We start from the raw sequence: 12,743 nt of genomic DNA, 5'->3' as shown, positions 1-12,743 counted from the left end.
GGGAAAACAGGAAGTTCTGACTTGAATACATTTTGTTTTAAAGTAAAGGATGTAATTTGAGTGAATTGATCTCAGACTTTACAGATGATCTTTTAAGGTATGAGTATTTTTTCTGCATTATAGAAGTATAGTTGTTCATAATGGAAAATACAGAAGAGCTTAGAGCATAAAATAAAATAGAAATTACCTGTGACTCTGTTTCTTAGAAGTAATCACTATTAATTTGGTTTTCTTCTCCTCTTAATATATGTGTATTCTTAAAATTATGATATTGTGATCCTTCATTGATATTTCCAAATTACTTTCCAGATTTTCTCCACTGGGTTTTATTTCCACCAAAAGTATGGGAATTTAACTGTATCCTTGTTGGGCTTGAAATTTTAAAGACCTTTGCCGATTTTATTTTAAAAAGTGATTTAGTAAGGTTGAACTTTATTCATAGTTATATATTTATTTATCATTTTGTATTGAATTATTTATCCATGTCTTTTGCCCATTTCCTTAAGGGACAATTAATATTTTTTTAAATTATTTTTAGGAGCTCTTTGTGTGGAAAGAAATTTCAGATCATCTTTCTTGTTAGAAAGGGTAGGACTAATTGGTCACCCTTATCAGGTGATTATTTGATGCAATTTTTGATGCCTTCTTGCTTTTAGAAAAACCAGTTTTAAAGGACTGAGCTCAAAATTTTTGTTATTTAAGATATTTAAGGGCTGAGTGTGGTGGCTCATGCCTGTAATCCCAGCACTTTGGGAGGCCAAGGTTGGAGGATCACTTAAGGCCAGGAGTTTGAGACCAGCCTGGCCAACATGGAGAAACCGCATCTCTACTAAAAAATACAAAAATTAGCTGGGCATGGCGGCATGCACCTGTAGACCCAGCAACATGGGAGGCTGAGGCAGGAGATTCACTTGAATCTGGGAGGCGGAAGTTGCAGTGAGCTGAGATCGTGCCACTGCACTCCAGCCTGGGTGACAGAGCGAGACTCTGTCTCGAAAAACAAACAAACAAACAAACAAAAAAAACATTTAAGCAGGAGCTTTGCCTTTGAATAAGTGCTTGATGAATTCTGACTTAGAAATTGTTAGGTGTTAGGTAACTTTTAAGATATCTTTCTTAAGAAAAATAAAGGATTGTTTTGAAGTTATTTGACAATTAAAACCTTATTCCCATCTCCTCGCCCAAAGATATAAATCTCTTAGGACTGAGAGATTAGGATCCTTCATTTCTACTTTATGAGAAAAACAAATAATACACAGTTGGGGTGAGGAATAATGCACAGTTGGGGAGAGGAATAGGCATATTGTGCCAGTATATGTGGCTTCATGAAAAAACTATTAACAGCTGTTGTTAAGCTAGTCTGTAGAAAGTGGGAGTGAGAAGAAGGCAGATAGGCATTTTCCAAGTGATAATTTTCTTTAAGGACCACTTACCTAATATTAGGCCCTTTTAATTTTTGTGAATATTACCGACTTTGAGATCATGAACAAGCTTGAAACACAGTCTTTAGCACACAGAGTCAATTGAACCTATAATTAGCTGCTCTTTAGTGTAACATATAAAAGTTATATGTAACGAGTGTAACATACAAAACAAAGATGAGAAAGGTAAAGAATTTTAATGCCAGTCTCAAGTTGCTAAGTTATTTTTAGAATCGAATTCCTAAAAGTTTTGCTGTTTCCTGCATGTACCTGTAATTGTTCCTTGAATCACTTCAAGAGACAAATTTTCCAGTTTCTAAATTCTTATCTGAGTAGGTCAGACATAAAGAGATCATGTATATAGTATGATGTGGTCACTTTTTTATATACGGGACTTTCTTAGTCTAATGTGTGTGAACTCTTAAATGCATAGTGTCTTACTCTGTAACAGCAACCAGCAGTTGTGTGTTAAGATTTTTCACGAAGAGTCCCAGCTGTTGTAAAAAGGAACAATCTGCCCTGGGCACAGATTACAGTGCTTTGGGTTTAGACTGCAGGCAGTACCTCTGGGACCTGTCATGCACACTGTGAACATCAGTATTCCTGGGAGAGAGAAGGCAGATTAGTCACTTCTGGCTCTTAGAAGGTCTTGCATAACTTGCTGTTATCTCAGTACAATTTCCTGGGGATGCTTTATCCTGGCATGTGCCCCCTCCTTTATCAAAAGGACCATTGAGTATTGGACTGGGATGCCATTGCCATTGCAAAGGGCTGGTATTGTTTCCTCCTCTTCATCCTGTATCCTCGCATTATTGTTTTTGCCATGTGGGCTGTCTTGGCTTTGTTTCCACCATCGCAAGAGTTGCCCATCTCCCACTCATACTTATGTCAACGACCTCCCTTGCAGTAACCTAGCACTACCCATGCTTTCTGTAGAATTGTTATATACAAACCATTCTAATGATTCCAGATTTCCTCCTGGCACTTCATTTTCTTTCCTCCCCTTCCCAGAATCCTCTTCCTTATCTCTGGAATATAGAGCTCAGATGCCAAGAGGCTGCAGGAAACTAATTTAGTTAGGCTTTGTGTTTCTTTCTTTTTCCACCCTCCGTGTTCCAAAGCTGGATTTCTCTTACGCTTTGGATTTTTCTCTGCCCTCCTCCTATCTGAACAGCAACTTTCAGATTATGTCTAGGGTTTAGTTTACACTGTATAAGACAAAGTGGTTTATAAGATAAGGTAGTTTATCCTTTTCCAATTCTCACACTCCTTAAATACATCTGTTGTTGATTTTCATCTGGTATGCCTTGATTTTTGCTTTCTACTTTGTTTGCATTTCATTGTTCTTCTCTGAGATTAATTCTAGGCTTTTTTGCTGAGCACCCATAACTGTGTTTCTGATTAAGTAAACAGCTTTGATAAGTCACAGTGGAATCTTAACACAAACTGGCATTTGCACAATTTACCTCTTCCCTCCATTAAGCTGCATTTCCTCCTGAAGTTGAAAAGTCAGTGGAGAATAGTTCTAATAGCCCAGCATCCTTGTAATTTAAACTCTTCCATTGCTGATTATATTGGAAATACTGGTATTCCATCACCAAAAGCTCTTACTTATCTTCCAGCTAGTTTTGAATTTTCTCAAGTTGGTAGCTCTTTTTTATCCAATTGGTAAACCATTCACAGGCTCCACCTTGGTATGTGAATGGACCTCCCACCCTTTCCTTGCATTTAGCAAGAACCTGCCTTAAGTATTCATTACTGTAGCGATGAGGGCACCTGCTCCCCAATCATTGCCAAAGAGAGTTGAAAATGCCTAAGGAATTTGCCATACTTGCTTTCTTACGATTCACTCACATCACTGCTGCCATTATCATGTCAAAAATACTCTTTCTCTGTTAAATATTAAGTTTCATCTGGAAAAAAGAAGAATCTTGATAGGAAGTTGCCATGGGACCTCATTGTGTATAGGTTGATATGGATACTAATGGTAACATTAATCTCATGAAAATTAGGTTTTTGAATTTAAAATACATTTGTTTTTCCACTGCTTGCTGTCTGTTCCTCTTCTCTTTTAGTTGACTAGTAAGGAGATTATTTTTTCGGTTTTAAAATAAGATATTGGCTGGGTGTGGTAGCTCATGCCTGTAATCTTAGCACTTTGGGAGGCCGAGTCAATGGATTTCTTGAGTCCAGGAGTTCAAAACCAGCCTGGACAATGTGGTGAGGCCCCCCCATCTCTCCAAAAAATTAGCCAGGCATGGTGGCGCGTGCCTGTAGTCCCAGCTACTCAGGAGGCTGAGGTGGGAGGATTGCTTGAGCCTGGGAGGCGGCGGTTGCAGTGAGCCGAGATCACACCACTGCTCACCAGCCTGGGTGACAGAACAAGACTCTGTCTCAAAAAAGTAACTAATTAATTAATTTAATTAAATAAGATACATAAAGATGATTTTATGCTTTATCTTAAAGCAATGTACAGGTAAGCCTTGAACAAGTGGGGTCAGGGATGTTGACCCGCCACACAAAAATACACGCATAATTTTTGACTCCCCAACAACTTTATTAATAGCCTGCTATAGACCAGATGCCTGCCAGTAACATGAAAGGTTGATTAGCATATATTTTGTGTGTTATATGTATTATATACGGTAGTCTTAATAATAAAGTAAGCTAGAGAAAAGAAATTTTATTAAGAAAATTGTAAGGGGGAGAAAATAGATTTACTATTAAGTGGAAGTGGGTCATCATAAAAGTCTTCATCCACATCATCTTCGCATTGAGTAGCCTGAAGAAGAAGAATGAGGAGGAGTTCATCTTGCTGCCTTAGGGGCAGCAGATAAATTCCGACTATAAGTGGACTTACACGGTTCAAATCCATGTTGTTCAAGGGTCAACTGTATTTGGTGTAGGGAAGGCCTAGAGCAGATGGGTTTGTTCTTTATCCCGGTTATATCACCTGACATGTTATGGCTGCCCACTAACGTTTTGCTTTAACTATGTGTGGCTTGGGCTCTTTTACTCCCCTCTTGAAATATACTTTGCTCTTTTATTAGAATTCTTACTGTCAAAGAACATTCCTTGAAATAATCTGGGATCCATCTCACTGGCCACAAAATAAATGTAAAGTGCATAGGCTTCTAGTCATCCTGTTTGCTCTTTTAAAATCGTTTCCAGTCAGGCTTAATAAGTCAGTTCAGGTATTCTCCATCTCTTGATAAAGTATGTATTTTCACTGTAAAAAAATGTGATATTGATATGTTATTTGGCCCACGTACAGTTTTTGTTTAAAAAAGAAAGTCAATTTCTTAAGAAGCCAGGGGGAAACATGTTTCACCATAAAATATGGGTAGTGGCCAGTTGACTATGAGTAGAATTCACTTTTGCTGATCACCAAAGTGACTTGCCAACCTAATAGTCATCAAAATAGAAGCCATATTAGATGGCTCAGATAGGGTTTGAAGTAGAATCTCGTCTTTGTCTGGGGTTGTCAATGCATTTGTTTTGTGCCTAAAAGCACATTATTCAGGAAATGCCACTGGGGTGAACACTGCCTTTCATCCACTTTGATACAAAAATCACAGATTCTTAAAATGTGCAAAATAAGAGGAAAGCCAGTTGTAGATGTGTCATCAGATTTAGGCTAGTTTAAGGTTCTTGGAAACATTTTAGATTTTAAGTGAGCTACCTACCATGAGTTATCAAAAATTGTAAAATAAAGTTGCTTATTAGTTTAAGAACCTTATAGTACTATTTCATACCAAAGAAATTTGCATTTATACGGAAATATAGCAGTGATCTAACTGAATTTCCTCATTTATTTTTTGAGGAAACTATACTTGAGTGATTCAGTGACTTTTCCAAGGTGACAGAGCTTGTTTATGGCTAAATTGCGATTAACTGTAGACACCACATATTTTCACCACATCATAAAGGAAATCTGTAGTCGATTGCCACGTCAAAGGCAATAAAAAGTAATACATTCTGTGTGATACATTCTGGCTTTTCCTAGCTTTTCCCTATATGATTCTAAGTGAACCAACGCCCTTGAGAAGCCTGGGGCTTTTTCTGACACTTTTTTTTCTTTCTGAGATTTTTTTCACAAAGTTGTAAGCCTAGGGCTACATTCTTTCTTACATAAAAATTTTGGCCATTATTACTTTGGAACTACTTGCCGACTGTTGACATATTCCCAATGGTTGCAAAGAATCTCAGAAGAAGTTGAGCTGCGCCTCAGTGTTTGTCAACACTGGCCACTCTTGACAGATCCAGGTCCCAGGTAATGCCCGTCTTGATTATATTGTGTCAGAAGTAAAGCGCTTTTGGAAGAAATTAACTTGAAACAAACGTGAAAGAGCTCCACGCCAGGGGAAAGTAAATTCTGTCCACTCATCTGTTTGACAGTTTTGTTTATGTACATAAAATGTAGCACAGCCATCCAGATTTGAAGCCATTTATAATATATAACTCTGATAGGATAACTTTTGTTTTGTTTTTATTGTGAGTGGGAGGCGGGGAGGTAGTCAAACAAGGGATTTTCTGTTGTTTTCTGTCTCTAAATGTACATGCCGAGGGTGGAAGACATACTGTGAATTTGGGGGGTTGAATCCTTTTCTCAGCAGCACTTAATCATGGAGACAGGAAAGTGGCTACAGATTGTTGATGAAAGATTGGCCTAAATTCATCATGTGTCTATAGCACATTACTCTCTGTAGCATAATAAATGCAAATGGCTGACATGAGTATTTTCTGCAGATTTTGCTGTGGAATAGGAATGAAGTGGGAAGGAGGTTTAGGGGCCTGAAGGAAGAAGGAAGAGGCAATAAAATATTCACTAATGTTTCCAGGGGTGGGAATGTTTCCAAGGATGAAACACCACAGAGTAGAAACCAGAGTACCAAGAGATAATCTTTTAAAAGCATAACTAAACTTCACATAAAGTCATAAAAACATTCAGTATTCTTACAATAGAGTAAGGTAGAGAAAATAAAATTTTAATTTTAATATTGAAATAGTTTATTTTTATTGAAAATATGGTTTTTAGCAGGTGTCCTTATGACAGTTGTTGCCTTGTTAAGTCCTTACAGATATCCATATGAAAGTCACAAGAACCTTTGTGTTCAAAGGTTTAACATTTTTAAAAAGGGGTAGTTTTTTCTCTTTGGCATTATTCACATATAAAATACCCATTTCATATGCATGTCCATTACAGCTTCCTATTACTTAGAGAAGGTTGGATTACCATCTGGTCACTTTCTTTACATTAGGATGACACCAGAGAGATGTGAGCAGACGGGTAGGACAGGAATCTAAAAACCAAAAATTGAGATGAATATCTGACAGTTTTTTTGTATTTTTAAAGAGGTGCTAAGATCAGAATATTTGAACTCAGAACTTTTTTGGAAAGTACCACACACACAGTCACCTTGGATATGAGCTTTAGACTCTTTCTGTAGACTTCCATTTCCTCTCTCTGTATTTAGCCATTTCCTAAATTACAGGTGCCATCTGTTCATTCAACAACGGCTTATTGAGTCTCTACCACTTGTTTGGCACTGTGGTAGTTACAAAACCAAGTTAAACATGACCCGTGTGTTCAGAGAACTTGAGGATTAGTTTTAAAATAATAAAATAATTTTTTTTAAGAGCAAATGTCTCAAAACCTTTATGCCTAAAATTGAGTTCTTCAAAGCAATTAATTTTGGGAGGGAGAAGCTCTACACTTATTTCCTATTTTTCTATTATACCATCTTCTAACCCTCTTTATAGCTGACTTTTTCCTCAATTTATGTTTATTAATGTGGTTAATACTTTGACTTTTCTCTGTCAAGTATTTGCAGAATGGGTCTAAAGGAAATCTTAATCCCTAGTGGTATTACACAGACCTGTTTGAATTGTAAACTGTTAACAGTCATTGAAAAACAGAGACCTGAATTTCAGGAATTGAAATGAATGAATTAAGATCAACCTGGAAAAAAGGACACATCTTGTTTGCATCTTTTAAGCAAGAGCCAAAAAGGGAATGAAAAACACAATGCTGCTAGCCACTTTAGCAATCTAAACCAGAATTTTGTCATGTTTGTTTTTCTCTGTCCTTATTAAGCTTGACTGTTTGAAGAACCACTTTCCAAAAAAGCACTGATTCAGACCCTGGAGGTAAATGTGTTACATGTTGGTGACTGTCTCTGCATGCATGCTCATGTGTCTTTGTGCCCACTGATAATTTATATTTTTGGTCACTAGATGGTGCCCTTTCACTTTGAACGAAAGTGTATTTTCTATTGAGGCGTTTGCTTTTTATTTTGCTTGTTGTTCTGTTGATGCAAAGATGGTGGAAAATCATCTTATTTCATGATTTAAGAAAACCACATTCTCTCTTAAATTGGATACGAGGCTCCCTGTCCCTCTATCTATCCATAGTAATTTTAATGTGATTATCCAACCTGTAAAGTAACATATTTGTAGATTATCATACCACTCACAACTTACCGTTAATTTATTTTGTGGGAAAAATACAAATTTATCCTATAGAAGCATTTTTGTATAATATATATAGGACCAATACACAAATGACTACAATTGAAGTATCTGTGTGGTTCAATCTGCTATTTTCTGCACTTGAGTTAACCATCACTTGGAAAGCCAATAAAATGTCAATTAGTGAGTCCTGAAGGCCCAGAAACCTGTATTTTAACAGGCATGTTTTGAGACACATTGGCTTCTAATCACCCACAGTAGTAGCGAACATTTTCAATAGAGGTTAACTTCATTGTCAGCCAACAGTAACTAAAACCAAAGTTAAGGATAGTTGAGAGTGAAATTTTGAAGGTAGACATCTCTTTAAAACCTGATTGAAGGTAGATAGCAACTTGAAAACCTGATTGAAGAGGGAATTAAGGAGGCTAGTCCCCACCCTGAGGCTTTGGCTCTGGTATCTCCCTCTACCTGGAAGGTTCCAGCTCAGCCAAGTATCTTACCTCCTTTAAGCCTATTGCCTAGCCTAGCTATTATGGATGAAATAAGAATTATTGAATAAAATGATCTGTCTGTTTACATAAGTGTGGTAAAAGTTGGCTAGAGTATAACAGAGAAAGGGCAGTCCTGGTTCTTGTTAGGATGCATTAGAGAGCAAGCAACGGGAATGAGATGCTGTTGGGCTCTCTCCCAACTTGTGTTGGTCAGACACCCCTTGTGCCTTGCTGTTAGGCCCCTCATTTCATAATAACTGATGCTTAACATTTTGGAAAGTTTTAACCACTCTTAAGACCTTTGACCTTCACAGTGTCCCTATGACAGGTTAAGTGTCAGGGGAGGGATTACAAAATAGCATAAGGAAGTGTGCTTGAGACCAAGAGCAGCCACCAGGAGAGGGTGGGGGCTGGAGGTGGTGACAGAGACTCAAATTAAGCACAGCTGCTGGACATCTCCCCAGGAGGCCAGAGGCATTCCTGAACTCTGAAGCTTGGTGCACTATTATTAACTGTGATTTCACCATCCTGGTCCTAGCAGTGGGTAGTTTTAAGAAAAATGGTTTCCTCCCTTCTTTCCTTCCTCCCTCTTTTTTGGTGAGGGGAGTGGCAATTGCCCAGTTGCAACATAAGAATATGATATGCTGTCTGTGGCATTTTCACCTGGGCTGTGGGATGGGGGTGGGAGATCACAGTGTCAGGGGAGTATGTGTGGTTTAGATAAAATCCCCACCCAGTGATTCTCATTCCTTCTCCTAGAGAATAGATGCTTTAGGAGTTAAAGTATTCAGGCAGAACTGGTGGTAAATTGTGAAAGGTTCACATGAAAGGTGCTCAGTAAACATTTACTGACTCTTTACTGACTGGATGCATAGTACAGAATATAAAAGACTTAGCCAAAAAGTCAGTACATTGTAAGCACTCAGTAAGGTTGAGACATGATCAGTGGTTGTGATAATCATAATGAATTATCTCTATGTTATTCAGTTTTATCATAAAGCTAATGGGTATAGAACTTTTGACTTATCCTAGAATGATGTTGGTCTGTGTCAAAGGCTGACCTGTAAAATAAGGGAATACCTGGATTGCTGGGCAACTTGAAAACCTGATTGAAGAGGGAATTAAGGAGGCTAGTCCCCACCCGGAGGCTTTGGCTCTGATATCTCCCTCTACCTGGAAGGTTCCAGTGTCTTACCTCCTTTAAGCCTTTACTCAGATCTCTTTTTCTCTATGAAGTCTGATACTCCTCAAGACTCTCCCATAGCTGGTACTTCATCTTTTTGTCTTACTCTTCTTTTTCTTTTTTCATAACATGTATGTTCTGATTAATTATTAATTAGATAATTTATTTGATTAAATTATATTTTGTCTCTGCAGAAGAACCAAGTTCTTTGTGGACAGGGCTGTTGCTTCTTCACTTACCTCTTCTCTCTAGTCCCTGGAACAGTGCCTGGTACATAGTAGAAGTACAGAAAAGATTTGGTGAATGAATGAATGCTTTCCTGTAGAAAGTTTAATGGCAGTAATAAACAATATTAGTCACTCAATACTAATTCTGGATAAATATTGAATTAAATATTCCTGAATGAAAGTTAAGATTTTTTTTCTATTAGCCTTCACTGTGGTGATGTCTTTTAAATGAAGTTGTTGCATAAAGGGTGGATCCAGAGTTGGAAGACATTGGATTATAATGTCCAAGCTTCTGAGTGGTTTTCTGGGACAAGTTACTAAACCACTCTGTGCTTTAGTTTCCTCTGTAAACAACCTCATGAATCTGTGCTGTGGATTAAGTGAATTGATGTACGTCAACCCTTAGAACGGGGCGGAGACTTGTAGCAGGAGCTCAATTAAATCCAATTTATAAAAAAATAATTATATGATATTTTTATTTTGCAATTATGTGATATACTTATTTTGTAAAAAGAAATGTAAATTTAAATGGTTTAGCCAATTTTAAGGAAGAAAGTCACAGATAAATGAAAACCTGGGCATTTTCCATACTCTTGTTGTTATTACAATAACACACCTAGAATTTCATTATAGTAATAAACTCCAAATGTTGAGTTTATTATGGAACGTCTTATGTTCTAGAGTCAATTTTAAAACAGAGATTTTAAAACAATTTTAAACAGAGTTTGGGAGTTTCACACAAGCCTTTTATTTCTTATTTCTTATAGATCCCCATATTAAGGTTTCTGGAAAGAAAGAAGATGTTAAAGAAGCCAAGGAAATGATCATGTCTGTCTTAGACACAAAAGTAAGTGAATGTTAAGGACACTCAGATGTCAGAACCTTGTCTCTGCAAGGGCTACTTCATGCCGTTATGAAAGAACCATTTGGAGAAGAAAAACCAGGAGAAAGTAATGGTGGGTTTTAAAATAAGCACATGTGATTCTACAGTGGATGTAAAGTTCTGTTTAATATTTGAATAGGTTCTTTCATGCTGGGTAATTGAACTATACATACACACACACACAACTATATATACCTATATCTACATACATATATATGTATTGTGTATGTATGTGTATATATGTGTACATGTACATATATACCATCTTCAGAAATAGAAATTGGCCCTGATTAATATAGAGTAAGTAATAAGGATTGCAGGAATTAGATTATTTGCTTTTATGATGTCAGTAAAATACCAGAATGATCTTCTGTATAGCTCTGTGTTGGGTGTGTGTAATGGCATGAAATTTGATGCTTGCTTTTGTGTGATCACATGGCATCTCTCTCTCTCTCTCTGTAAGTATATGTATAGAGAGATAACAGGGAAATTTCAATATGTAAAAATTTTTACTCATTTGTGAGAATTTATTTTCTTTAACAAACACATCTTCTTCACTTATTGTATACCAGGCACTTCTCTAAGTACTCTACATTTTACACATATTAATTTGTTTGGTCCTTGTAACTGACTCAGCACAAAGGTATTAAGTAATTTGTTCAGGACCCTAGAGCCGGTTAAGTGGAGAGGTGGGATTCAAATCCAGGCTGTCTCATTCTTAACCACTTTGTCTTGCCACCTGGCATTTCATTAGAATGATCTCTGATCGCTCTCTTGTTTTCATTCTTTCTTTCTGTTCTTTGTTGGTTTTCTTCAAAACGTTTTTTAAAAAATTACTCCCCTGATAATTATTAAATAGTTTAGAATTTTCTCCAGGAAAGGGGGAGTTTTTTGTGTTTTAAAGGTTAAACCGAAAGAACTAAACTTAAAAATCAAAATATATTTAATGGGCATAAATTTAAAACTTAAGAATTCACAAGGTTTAAAATTATTTTTAACATATTTTGATATTTTGATTTTGCTTTTTAAAGACTGAATAATTTCAGTAACAGTCTTCTAAATGAGAAAGGATTTTATGTCCATCTTTATGATTGTACAGCACTAAATTCCTCAAATTAAATATAGTCCAATATGACCACAGCATTTTTATTTATTATGTCTTAGAATTTTACATTTTGCTTTAATATAACTAATGTACTTTGAATTTCTTTATTTAAGCCATTTTATGGCCAGTTATCTGTACTTTGTGATCTCTTTCTCCCTTCTTTCTACCAGCAAGAGTAATAGATGTACTTTGTAAAGTTCGATATATAGTAATATAGGAGTTGTGAAAGCAGTGATTGAAAAAATTCCTTATTCACAGTTTTGAGCTTTATTATTTCTAGTTTTGTATCATCTTAGTTATGCAGTCCCACCAGCATGCATATCTTCAATCTTGTAATTGTGTTTTCATCTGTTTTTAGTTATTTGAATTAAATGTTTCATGAATAATGTCTTTAAAGAGAAACTGAGTAATTTATTTGTTAACTGTAGCTGACTTTGTTTAAAGACTTCTTTCCAAAAAAATTATCTTGGTAAAGAATAAATTTTTCTATTTGTTCTGACAAATCTGTCTTAAAATGAGAATTTCTTTTTTTATAATCAGAGAAATTAATAGCAGGAGAACACTTATAGATTAAGATGATCTTATTAAGAAATAAGATTTCCCACTGACTTGCTTTTTGTTAATACCATTCCCTTGAGGGAAAGGCATTTAGGATGTCATTCTTTCCTTTTGCATACATCAAGTAATAATACATTATTTTCACATAGAGCAATCGAGTCACATTGAAGATGGATGTTTCACATACAGAACATTCACATGTAATCGGCAAAGGTGGCAACAATATTAAAAAAGTGATGGAAGAAACTGGATGCCATATCCACTTTCCGGATTCCAACAGGAATAACCAAGCAGAAAAAAGCAACCAGGTGGTTTGTCTTTTCACATGAACTTTTATGGGATGAATTACAGCCTTAATTTTCAGTTTGCCTATCTTTTTTTTCTGAGAGGTGAGACAAAAAAAA

The 12,743-nt window shown here is 36.3% G+C and overlaps 1 protein-coding gene across 7 annotated transcripts in view; it reads left to right on the top strand.

Annotated features, from left to right (window-relative positions):
- BICC1 (BicC family RNA binding protein 1) overlaps positions 1-12,743 on the top strand; it is a 320,717-nt gene that overhangs the window by 263,768 nt on the left and 44,206 nt on the right. For all 7 annotated transcript variants that reach the window (XM_054522560.2, XM_054522561.2, XM_024253682.3 and 4 more), the window contains 2 exons: positions 10,561-10,640; positions 12,489-12,647. In XM_054522560.2, the coding sequence (XP_054378535.1) occupies positions 10,561-10,640; positions 12,489-12,647 (239 nt within the window). The remainder of the gene's footprint in view (positions 1-10,560; positions 10,641-12,488; positions 12,648-12,743) is intronic.

The sequence above is a fragment of the Pongo abelii genome, chromosome 8 (genome assembly GCF_028885655.2).
Source record: "Pongo abelii isolate AG06213 chromosome 8, NHGRI_mPonAbe1-v2.0_pri, whole genome shotgun sequence".
Classification (NCBI taxonomy): domain Eukaryota; kingdom Metazoa; phylum Chordata; class Mammalia; order Primates; family Hominidae; genus Pongo; species Pongo abelii.
Note: the sequence above shows the minus strand (reverse complement) of the source record. Positions and strands in the feature narration are given on the sequence as shown.